The 11,842-nt window shown below is 33.0% G+C and overlaps 1 protein-coding gene across 2 annotated transcripts in view; it reads left to right on the top strand.

Moving 5' to 3' along the window:
- LNPK (lunapark, ER junction formation factor) overlaps window positions 1-11,842 on the top strand; it is an 84,389-nt gene that overhangs the window by 25,821 nt on the left and 46,726 nt on the right. For both annotated transcript variants that reach the window (XM_023212308.1, XM_023212309.1), the window contains one exon: window positions 5,591-5,631. In XM_023212308.1, the coding sequence (XP_023068076.1) occupies window positions 5,591-5,631 (41 nt within the window). The remainder of the gene's footprint in view (window positions 1-5,590; window positions 5,632-11,842) is intronic.

Genomic DNA, 11,842 nt, shown 5'->3' with positions numbered 1-11,842 from the left:
CCTTCCTTCCTTCCTTCCTTCCTTCTTTCTTTTTTCTTTCTTTCTTTTTCTTTCTTTCTTTCTCTTTTTTTTTTTTTGACGGAGTCTCACTCCGTTTCCCAGACTGGAGTGCAGTGGCATGATCTCAGCTCACTGCAACCTCCATCTCTTGGGTTAAAGCAATTCTCCTGCCTTAGTCTCCCAAGTAGCTGGGATTACAGGCACCCACCACCATGCCCACCTAATTTTTTTGTATTTTTAGTAGAGACAGGGTTTCACCATTTTGGCCAAGTTGGTCTCAAACTTCCGGCCTCAAGTGATCCACCTGCCTCAGCCTCCCAAAGTGCTAGGATTACAGGCATGAGCTACTGTGCCCAGCTGAACCTTACAGTTTCTTAATTTATAAAATGAGAACAGAAAAAATGAGTAAGACCTAGTATTTGATAGCACAATAGGGTGACTATAGTCAATAATAACTGTGCATTTTAAAATAAAGAGTATAATTGGATTGTTTACAATTCAGTGGATAACTGCTTGAGGGGAAGGATACTGCATTCTTCATGATGTGCTTATTTCACATTGTATGCCTATATCAAAACATCTCATGCACCCCATAAATATATACGACAACTATGTACCCAGAAAAAAATAAAATGAAAACAGAAATATTTGTTTTGGTAGGACAGTTAAAAGTAGTAAATGTTACTACATATGAAAACATAAAAATTGCAAAGTGTTATATAAACTTGAGCTGATGGCGCTGATTCTTCTTTTCCGATTCTTATTTTATTTTTCTTAAATGAGTTAGGACTCAGTACAGTATTCATTTGAAGTGGGAATAGCAGGAGTCCTTGTCTAGTTCCTGATTTTAATAGAAAAGTTTTTAATATTTTGCTATTAAGTATGATGTTTGCTGTAGTTTTAAAAATGTTAATGCTGGCTGGGCGCGGTGGCTCAAGCCTGAATCCCAGCACTTTGGGAGGCCGAGACGGGCAGATCACGAGGTCAGGAGATCGAGACCATCCTGGCTAACATGGTGAAACCCTGTCTCTACTAAAAAATACAAAAAACTAGCCGGGTGAGGTGGCGGGCGCCTGTAGTCCCAGCTACTCGGGAGGCTGAGGCAGGAGAATGGCGGGAACCCGGGAGGCGGAGCTTGCAGTGAGCTGAGATCCGGCCACTGCACTCCAGCCTGGGCGACAGAGCGAGACTCCGGCTCAAAAAAAAAAAAAAAAAAAAAAAGTTAATGCTTTTCATCAGATTAAGGAAATTTAAGCTTCTGATATTGTTTTTGGTGATATTTAGTAATATAGCAGATGGTGGAAGAATAGGAAGAAGTTTAAAGCAAATATGCTTTCTGACTGCAAGGAATAGCAAGATAGTGAAAGAAATATAAGAAACCCTTTTCAAGAGTCCTTTGGAACACTTCTTTAAGGAAATCAAATGTATGAATATTTTTAACTTATGTAATAAATAGGCAGATCTGGACTTGGTTATTAAAAGGATTTTCTTTTTGCTTTAAAATATATTTCAGAGGTTCTTTCTGTTTTTAAGTGTACTAATTCATTTGAATAGGTACTACATGTATGTTTAAAATTGACTTTGTAAAAGATTGTCTTGCAGTCACATAGTATTTTTTTAAGCCTGAAGCTATTGGTCCTGTCCTTGTTTTTTATTCTCGATTATTTTTAGTTGTTTTGTTTTACAAGTTGGACCCTATATAAATTAAAGCAGGGATTGGTGGCTGCAGCCTGTAGGCCAAGTCCTGCCCACTGCTTTGTACAGCTCATGATTGGCTTTTATATTTTTAAATTATTACAATATTAAAATGAATATTTTGAAATGTAAAATGTATATGAAATTCAAATTTCAGTTTTTATTGGAACAGAGTCATGCTGTCTTTAACTGCGTTCATCCTACAATGGCAGAATTGAGTACCTGTGACCGACTGTATGTGGTGCTCTCATCACTTCAGGCACTTGTAGGACTAATCATTTCATCATTTCACATTGTTTTTCAACTGATGCAATTATAACTTGACGGCAGTTTTTAAGTGTCATGTGTATTGTTGTACTGTGACAGTTTTTTTTATTTTTATTACCCATGCATACCCATCATGTAAAAACCAGAAAAGAAAAGTGGACTTTGAATGTTGCACTTTTAGTACATAATGGAATATGGACTATTTTGTTATCAAAATGCAAAGCATTGTATTTTTTATGCAATGATGTTATAGCTGTGCTAAAAGAGTACAATATGTATTTGACATTACAATACTAACTACTCATCATCATATTCCCAACTCACAGAAAGCAATGGTCATAAAAATTAGAAAATTTAAAATGGAATATATTATTGCAGAATTGCTTCATGAAACTGAAAGGGAAAAATGGAGCTTCAGCCAAAGAAAGTTTCTGAGTGGCTTGTTCATGAAGAAAGGGAGGCTATTTACCAATAATGAGTTAATTAAATTGTGTTTGATTGCTGCAGCAGAAGAAATGTGTTCAGAGAAAATATACTTAAGACTAATAACGTTTCAGCAAGAACAGTTGCCTAAAGAATTGAGAAAATTCAGAAAAACAAACATGAGTAGTCAAAGAACAAAGCAAATTATTTCAAGTGATCTTCCTTGGCTGTGGTTGAGTTGACAGATGCTATCAGTACCACTCAATTGTAGTTTGAGTTGTCAATGCTGAGCTTGAAGTGACTGAAGAATTAGTCTCTATAAAAAGTCTTTGCAGAACAACTTTAGGTGAGAATATTTTCAATGAAGTTTAGAAAACAGCAATTTCCTACAACCTGAAGTGGAATCTGCTAAGATGTACTGTAACTACTGGTGGTAAAAATATGTATGTAGCAGAAAAAGACTTAGTTGTACAAATTGTACAAAATTTTTGAAACTGGAAGGTGTTTAAATTCTATGATTATTCATTGTGTTATTCAACAACAGGTACTTTGCAGAACATATTTGAATTTGTTAGTGTGTAGTGCCAAAGGGAACATCATTCGTCTCAAGGACTTAACCATTGTTAGTTATGTGAATTTTAATTATGAATAGAAGCTATCTTGACTTGCCTCACAGCAGTTTGATGGCTTAGCAGTGGCAAAGTTTTATTGTCATATTTTGAACTCAAAACCTAGATTGAAATACTTCCAAATGAGAAGAACCAACTTCAGCCAACTTCAGTATTGTGTTTGAATACTGACTGGCTTTGGAAATTAGCTTTTGCTACAGCCTTGATAATGGTTCTTAATTATTGCAACCTAAGATTGCAAGGCAAAACAATGTATATATGCAAAACCTATAATGTGGTAAAGTCATTTAGAAAACAACATTGTAATGACAAGTAATTTTTTAAAAAATGCTATAAAAATGAAAACAAGAAACAGGATTGCCATTCCCACACAAATTTGCAGCAGATGCATTATCCAAGTTGAAATTATAGTTCCAGTAGAATTTTTCAGACCTCAAGGCAAGTGCAAAGGAAATTTTCATGTTTCTAAATCCATTTCACTGTATAATTGAAGAGCTTCAGTCTTTGGAGGTGATTAACTTCCAATATAATAATACTCTAAAAGGCAAATGCCAAAAGAAGAATCTAATAGAATTTTGTAAATGCCTTCCAAACTAGTGAATATGCTCAATTAAAATCATATGCTTATGGATTGGTATCAGTATTTGGCAGTAACTACCTGTGTGAAAAGATATTTTAAAAAATCAGATATGTAAAATCTCATTACAGATCAGCATTAATGGATTATCATTTGCAATCAGTTTTGATGATAGAGAACACTTAGCTTTGAACCTCAATTAAGTGAAATGTTATCCACCCCCAAAAGTATTCCATTCTTTTCACTGGTAGACTTATATTACAAAAAATTGAACTCAATTATTTTATAGGTTGAATATCCCAAATCTGAAAATTCAAAATCTGAAACGCTCCTAAATCCAAAATTTTTTGAATGCCAACATGATACTCAAAGGAAATGGTCCTTGGAGGATTTTGGATTTTGGATTTTTGGATTTGGGATGCTCATCTGGGGTGTATTCTGCAGATACTCCAAAACTAAAAAAAAAATTGAAATCTGAAACACATCTAGCACCAAGCATTTCAGATAAGAGATACTCAACCTGTATTTGAATTTAGTCAATAAAGTTTGTGGAAATTTTGTATTTCTTTTGTATTTCTTAGGCTGGGTGCAGTGGCTCATGCTGTAATCCAGCACTTTGGGAGGCCAAGGCAGGTGGATCTCCTGAGTTCAGGAATTTGAATTTGAGACCAGCCTGGCCAACATGGAGAAACCCTGTCTGTACTAAAAATACAAAAATTAGCTTGGTGTGGTGGTACACACCTTTAATTCCAGCTTGGGAGGCTGAGGCATGAGAATTGCTTGGACTCTGGAGGCAAAGGCTGCAGTGAGCTGAGATCATGCCACTGCACTCCAGCCTGGGTGACAGAGCAATACCCTGTCTCAAAAATCAAAAAGTACGTACTCGATTTTGCTTTTTGGTCCATAAAGCCCAAAATACTTACTTTTTCCTTTACAGAATAAGTTTGCTGACCCTTGGATTAAAGTACAGATGTTTGGCTTGGTCTTATATAACAAAAAATTACTATTCTCTTTGAAGATGTTAGCAGATTTCTCCCCCTTTTAGTAATAAGTTAGCTAGCACATTACAGACTGCTTAATCTATTTTGAAAAATTTTTTTATAGTAAAATCATCTTTTTATATGTTTGTGTTTCTTTGAATTTTTACATAAATGGTGTACTTTGAGTTGGGTATTCAGGTATTTGTTACTTAGAATTTCAGTGAAGAAGTAATAATTTTATTTATAAATTTAATTATTAAGAACAATTATTTACATTTCATTCGATAACATTTAAGCCATAAGTTCTTCTTTCCATATGGAATAGTGTTTCAATCTGTATTAAATATTTGTAGAGAAAAACTAGAAACTTAAATATATTTGTAAATCCAACATTGACATTCATAAAAGGTATCCTTTGAGATGATTCTTTCTGTTCCACCATGCCAACGTATATAAGCAGGCAAATCTTAGAAATGTTTAATTTTGTAAAGTTATTCGTATTTTTTTCCATGTCCCGTCTCAGATGCAATAAGATAGATTTTCAAGGTTTTTTTAAAAGTCATGCTTAATATCTTCAGACTTGACTAAGTAAAATACGTACTTATTTCCTTATGAACAAAGAGAACATTTTTATTACCAGTGTATAAAAAGAGATTTGATACTAATCTTGTAAATTAATGTGGGTGAGGTGTTGAAAGGAAAAAGAAATAGTAGAAAGTAATGTTTCTGAACACATTAAAAAATATGTGTATATATTTCAATTTAGAAAGGTGCTTTATACTACATAAAGTCAATTTCTCCCCTAAACGGCTTGTAATATATAACACAGGCAAAAATATGAACTATATGTGAGTGAAGATTGAAATAATTGTTGTCTCTACACATCAGTTAAATTTTGAGACATCCTAAAATGAGAAAGTTTTCTTGTGTTTGCTACCGTGTGTCATTTGGCATGATGTTTTCTTATATCTAAATATCTTAATATTTGATTTAGCTTTGATTGAAATCTTGTTTTCTAGATGAAGCATTGGATGATTTAAAATCCCAGAGGAAAAAAATAGTAAGTTAACTTTTATTTAAAATTAATTTATATTAAACTAATAAGAACTGAATAATTAATGTTTATGTGTCGGAAGTTAATAACTCTCCAAGGAAGAAATATGCTTTTAGATAGCATTTTAATGATGAAGTGAAATTGTGAATGTTTTTGCTAGTTAAAAATGATTGATAGGAAAAAGTAGTTTAGAAGGACTTTTGAGATTCTGAGAGTCTATATCAGTTGGAAGCTGAGAAGTAAGTAAATGAGTCATATTCGAGGCCTAAATGAGGCAGAGAGGCTAAAAAGGTGGGTACCTAGATTGTTTATTAGAGTTAAATACAAAAGGACAAAATATCTCCACATGTCAGTTCTAGGTTTTCTTGACACCAAGAAAGAGAGGGAATCAAGAAGATTGGTTGTAAGAGAAATTCAACATGAAAGTACTGAAGAAGAGATGGGAGAGAGATTAATTGTTTTCTTCAGAGTTTTCCTCTTTCTATCAGTAACTCTGATCACATGATATCTATTGTGGGGCTAGTTGATGCATCCTTTCAGATATGTTGGAAAGAGGACCATGAGTAAGACAGAAGGAGCTCTAAATGTTGATAATATAGTAGTCTGTAATAAGTGAATTGAAGTTGGTGTTTGACATAGAGCTACTAATTTTTTAATGTTTATTTTTGAAGTGTGAAAATGATAACTGCTTATAGTATTATGTTGTATAGAAATGTATTTAATAAAATGTAATCGGGGCAAATGATCAATTTGATACATTTTAGTCTAGTGTGTAACAAGTAATAATTAAGAAACCAATATTGTAAAGGTTAAGACTAACGTTAAAAATTATTCTGTGAATTGATGATATTAGATCCTGGTTTGAAGGGCTTTAAGTACCTGAAAAGTAAGAGGACTTTAATTTTGAAAGGATTCCTTCGCTTTATTTGTTTGCTCCTTATTAGGTGTCCTATAAAGTATTTATCAAAATTGCATTGACAATTTTGGTGGTCCTAAATTGCCGAACACAGAATTATCTTATTATTATATTTCTGCTATTCTGCACATTATGGAATAGCCAGAAATTCAAAGTGAGAAAATACTGATAGCGTCAGTGATTTAGAAGTTGTGATATGATTGGTTTGACTTGCTGATGAGATAAAAAGAAAAGCTGGTACTGGTGATCAGAGACAAGTCCTGCTTATACCAAAATGGAGAAATATTAGTTAAAGTAGCAAAGATGAAGACAAAGGAAAGCAGAAAAGAAAAAAGTCCTAAGTGATGAGAAGCAGCCCAATGTCACTGGCATCACATGGCCAGAAAATAGGATCTTGAAGAATATATGATTTGGAAAATCTCTCAATAGAGTAACAGAGCCGACTTGGAAAATTGTGTGAAAGGATAAGTCAAGCTATTTACTTTTAAATAGCCTTTAAAGGAATCGCAACATAAAAGATGTTCCATTTTAAGTCTGACAACAGTTGAAAAAGTTCAGAGTTCAATAGCTCTGTATGTTTAAATGGTTCATTAGGCATCAGTATTAATAATTCAGTATGGCATTTGTCTTGCAGTATGACTAAAGAAAAATAAGTTGGCTCTAATTCACTTTGTTAATTAAACACAATTTGCATTTACTTGATTATTATTGTTGGTTATAATACTGTTTGCTACTGGAACTAGTCTGTGGTCTTGACTGTTCAAGCCTTTAACAGAGCTGCTTTGTTTGAGTAGTTTTATACTTTGGTTTTTTTTTTTTTTTTTGAGACAGAATTTTGCCCTGTTGCCCAGGCTGGAGTGCAATGGTGCAATGTTGGCTCACTGCACCCTCTGCCTCCCAGGTTCAAGTGATTCTCCTGCCTCAGCCTCCCAGGTAGCTGGGATTACAGACATGTGCCACCACACCTGACTAATTTTGTATTTTCAGTAGAGACAGGGCTTCACTATGTTGGCCAGGCTGGTCACTACTTGATATTTTATTAAAAGTGGTTTCCTTGGGGATGCATCCCTTTAATCTGAATAGATTTGTAATGTAATTTGAAATTTGTAAAATTGTAATTTGTAATGACAGATATGAATTATCAATTGATTAAAAAGTTAAATTAGGAAAAAGCATCTTAACAAGATTTTAAGAGCTTAATGTAAGTATTAACTTATTAATATAAAATTAGGAAGTAATCTTTAGTTATCTAAAAAATTCCCAAGTCTAGATCTGTGTGCATTTTACCACTCACGTATTTTGTGGTTCTTTAACAAAACTTGAGTTTTTAATAATCACTGAGTAATCTGTGCAAGCAGATAATCCCTCTGCATCCATGAGCATTCCTTCAAAACAGTTCAGAAATCAAGCTCTACCAAAATACATGAGTCAAGATTACCTCTTTAAATGGCTTCATGAAAATTTTGTGCTTTTTTCAGAATAGTAGTCCTATGTGGTAATTTCTAGCATTCCTTGGGAAATCTGTATTTTTCTGAATCCTGAGAAAAATCACTTGAGAAATTGGGAGCATGAGGAAAAGTGTTATAGTTCCCTGAGAATTAAAGCTTAACAATCAACTACAGATGTTACTAGTTCAAAGGAATTCACTAATGTCAGCTGAAGGCAAGAGCAAGAAATTCTGACATGCTGAGTTACAGGTTAATGTTGACATTTCTGGGAACAGTACAGGATCATACAGAAGTGGTACAATCTAATCAGTTAGTCTTGTGGGCATTTATGGCACTCTCTTATTAATGGTGAGTCATTCTTGCAAATAAAAATGTTTATATACCTACTATAATTTATATAAATGTATAAAGTATACTTTGTACAAATCCTATGCATGATATTCCATGAAATAAGTTTTGGAAGCAAAAGAAGTCCTTAAATTGGCAAATTTAGCTTTTATTCTCTATAGAGTTCTTAACCTTATAGTGGCTTCAAATGTTATATTTTTATATTACCCAGTAATATTTTCTGGCTTTTCCCAGTGTTTGAATATTCACTTTAGGCTACACAGTAACAGAAAAAAATGCAAAGAAGAAAGATGTGACTATTATTGTGGAATACTCTTATATGAAAGCAGAGAATGATATAACATATGAATTAGTAAAAACATCATCAATTTCAACAGCAAACCCCAAATCAGGGATACCAGATGGTATTTTCAGCATGGTAAAACGATGTTTATATGGTGTAACATGCTCCTGAATACTCTGAATTGCAAAATCAATGCAAAATGAAAGAAATGAAAGAAAGTTTTCTTACATCTGGAATATTTTTCACAAATAAATGTTGGTTAGGGAAATTAATGATTTGTGAGTTTTAAAATTCTGTTTCAAGAATGATAATTTTAGTATGAAATATTTGTAGAATTATCTTTCAAAACTTAAAAAATTTTTTTGACATTTATTTTGTGCTAAAGTTTTGTGCACTTTTTTGCTCTTGTTGCCTTTTATATTTTAATGTTTTCTATGATGTAATGGTTGTATCAAGTAGAAATAATTTTTACATGTCATAGAAATATACAGTCTCATCACAATGTTGACTCTTAATATAATCATGTATTTATTATTCTATCTTTTAAAATAAAAAAGCCCCTAAAACTTTTAGTACAACTGTATTACAGAAAAATGATTCATTCTTTACACTAACACTAATGATAGCCGATAAGCTAAAAAATAAAAAATTGCAAAAAAATGTTACAGTGTTTTAAAGTTTATGAATTTGTGTTGGGCTGCATTCAAAGCTGTCTTGGGCCATGTGGCTAGTGGCTAAGGGTTGGACAAGCTTGATTTAGAGAATTCTCAAGAATTCTAGTTTCTTTTTCCTGAATCTTGAGGTTAATATGTTGAGTTTTTGGAAATAGTTTGTTTCAGGCCCATTCTGAGTAATTGAGGTGTCACTGAAAATTATGTTAATATTTTAGGCACTGTTGTGGACTCTTTCTCCTACATTATATATTTTTAAAATTGCACAGTAGTGCTATGAAGTATTAAAATATCTATGCAGAGGAGCAACTGAGGCTGACAGATGTGCTAACAATCTTCCTAAGAATGGAAATGTGCATTGAACCCAGATCTTTTCTCACTTTGAAGTTTCAAGTTCATGTTCTTTCCACTGAACAATGTGTTTAAAACATATTATTACTTAAATGTTGTATGGATGTGTGTTAATTAAGCTATTACGTGAAAATATTTTATTAGAAGTAAATGTACAAAATGGGAAATAGATTAGCATCTTTTAGTACTTAAAAATGATTTTATTTAAGATAAATAAAAACATAGACACACTTGAATACTTGCTGAATAATCTACCAGGAATGCAATCATTCGATAAAGTAGCATTTTGATTTGGAGTTTTGGTGGTTGTTTTAAAGATCACAGTTTAATCTTTTTAAACCTAGTAGTAGTTTTAGAGTTATCTGTCCAAATCAGTATGGCTGTTTACATTTACATTATTTAAAATGAAATAAAACTACAGGCTAGATGCGGTGGCTCACACCTGTAATCCCAGCACTTTGGGAGACTGAGGCAGGTGGATCACTTGAGGCCAAGAGTTCGAGACCAGCCTGGCCAATATGACGAAACCTCATCTCTACTAAAAATACAAAAATTAGCCAGGTGTGGTGGCACACATCTGTAATCCTAGCTACTTGGGAGGCTGAGGCAGATAATCGCTTGAACCTGCGAAGTGGAGGCTGCAGTGAGCCAAAACCATATCACTGCATTCCAGCCTGGGTGACAGTGAGACTCCATCTAAGACAAAACGAAGCGAAACAAAACAAAAGTACAAATTCAGTTCCCCTGTTGCACAAGCAACATTTTAAGTGCTCATTTATCACATAGGGCTTAGTGGCTACTATTATGCTGACATAACCGTTTTCGTCATTCCTAAAGTTTTACTGCAGGACACTGCTAGAACATCAGAAGTCTATTGTGTAGAGATCAAGGATTTGTTTCTTTGATATTCCATGTAGATTATGTTGATTTGGGGATGTATTTTATTATGCCCTTTTTCTACCCCCATTCCTAGTTTCTTTTTTTTTTTTTCTAACTCTAAAGTGATACTATAAATATCTCCTTTACATCAGAAAAATCAACTTGCTTATTTTGAGAATTTATCATAATTTTGAAATAGGAAAATATTTTAGTTTCATTAAACCAAGGTAAGGCTAATAAATCATTCATCTAAGTACCTACTTCTTAAATGTTGAATTGAGTGTTTAATGAGGAATCTGTTAACTGCTATTGTGGCAGCATATTTTTAACTCAGTAAATGTGGTCTGGGTTGCATTTTAAAATAAATGTCCTTTGGAATGAATATGACATTTAATAAATCTAAGTGGTTATCAGTGGTCACTGAGAAAGAAAAGATTCTTTTCCAATTTTTGCAAAAGCATTTTATCCTACACATTAGGTAATTTGTCATAACTATGACTGTCTTGTACTAAAGTTCAACCTTTTTCTGATGTTGAACTAGCCGTAACTGCTCGTGATACTTTACTAGCGATTATATTTTAAGTTAAACCCGTGTATTAAGTTATAAAGTGACTTGAGTGCATGGTAAATAAAATGCTACAATAATGAAGTGATTTAATTATAGTCCCTAGTGTGAACATAGAACTCAGTAAAATTTTTACTTAAATTCTGTGCTCAGTTTTTTCCTCTAAAGTTGTTTGAGTCTAAGTAAAAAAGAGGTGAGGGTTATCTTTTAAAGTCATTTGAACAAATTCCATGGCTGTTCTCCCAGTTAGTGAGTTTTCACTGCATTTGCAGCAAGCTAATTGCTTCTGCTAATAAATAATCTAAAATCAATGCTGACAGCAGTTAATTGGCACAGAGATTTTATTTTGTAAAGCTCTTGGCTAACGACCTTCTTTAAATTAATAGCATTAAGTGCTATGAGGAAATAAATCTAAGGAATTGCCTGTCATTTGCTTGTCATGTCTAATAACTTCCAATAATGATGGCTGATAGATTTTTGCACATTCCATTATTGAAGTTGGTGCATGTAATTATTCTCCTCATTATATGTAAACAATTAGCAATATTTGGTATTTCCTCACAGTAAAGCTGTTAAGTACAAGTAACATATTAGAGGTTAGAAGCCATTTTAAAATCTGGATTTTAATTATTCGAATGTAGGAAGTCTTTCATTCTATTTGGATATGTTAAGGATATTTAAACCTTTTTGAATAGGACTTATAAAAATAAGTAGTGTGTGTTTTGAAATGTGACAATTTATGGAAATTTTTGTTCG

The sequence above is a fragment of the Piliocolobus tephrosceles genome, chromosome 11, assembly GCF_002776525.5.
Source record: "Piliocolobus tephrosceles isolate RC106 chromosome 11, ASM277652v3, whole genome shotgun sequence".
Taxonomy (NCBI): Eukaryota; Metazoa; Chordata; class Mammalia; order Primates; family Cercopithecidae; genus Piliocolobus; species Piliocolobus tephrosceles.
Note: the sequence above shows the minus strand (reverse complement) of the source record. Positions and strands in the feature narration are given on the sequence as shown.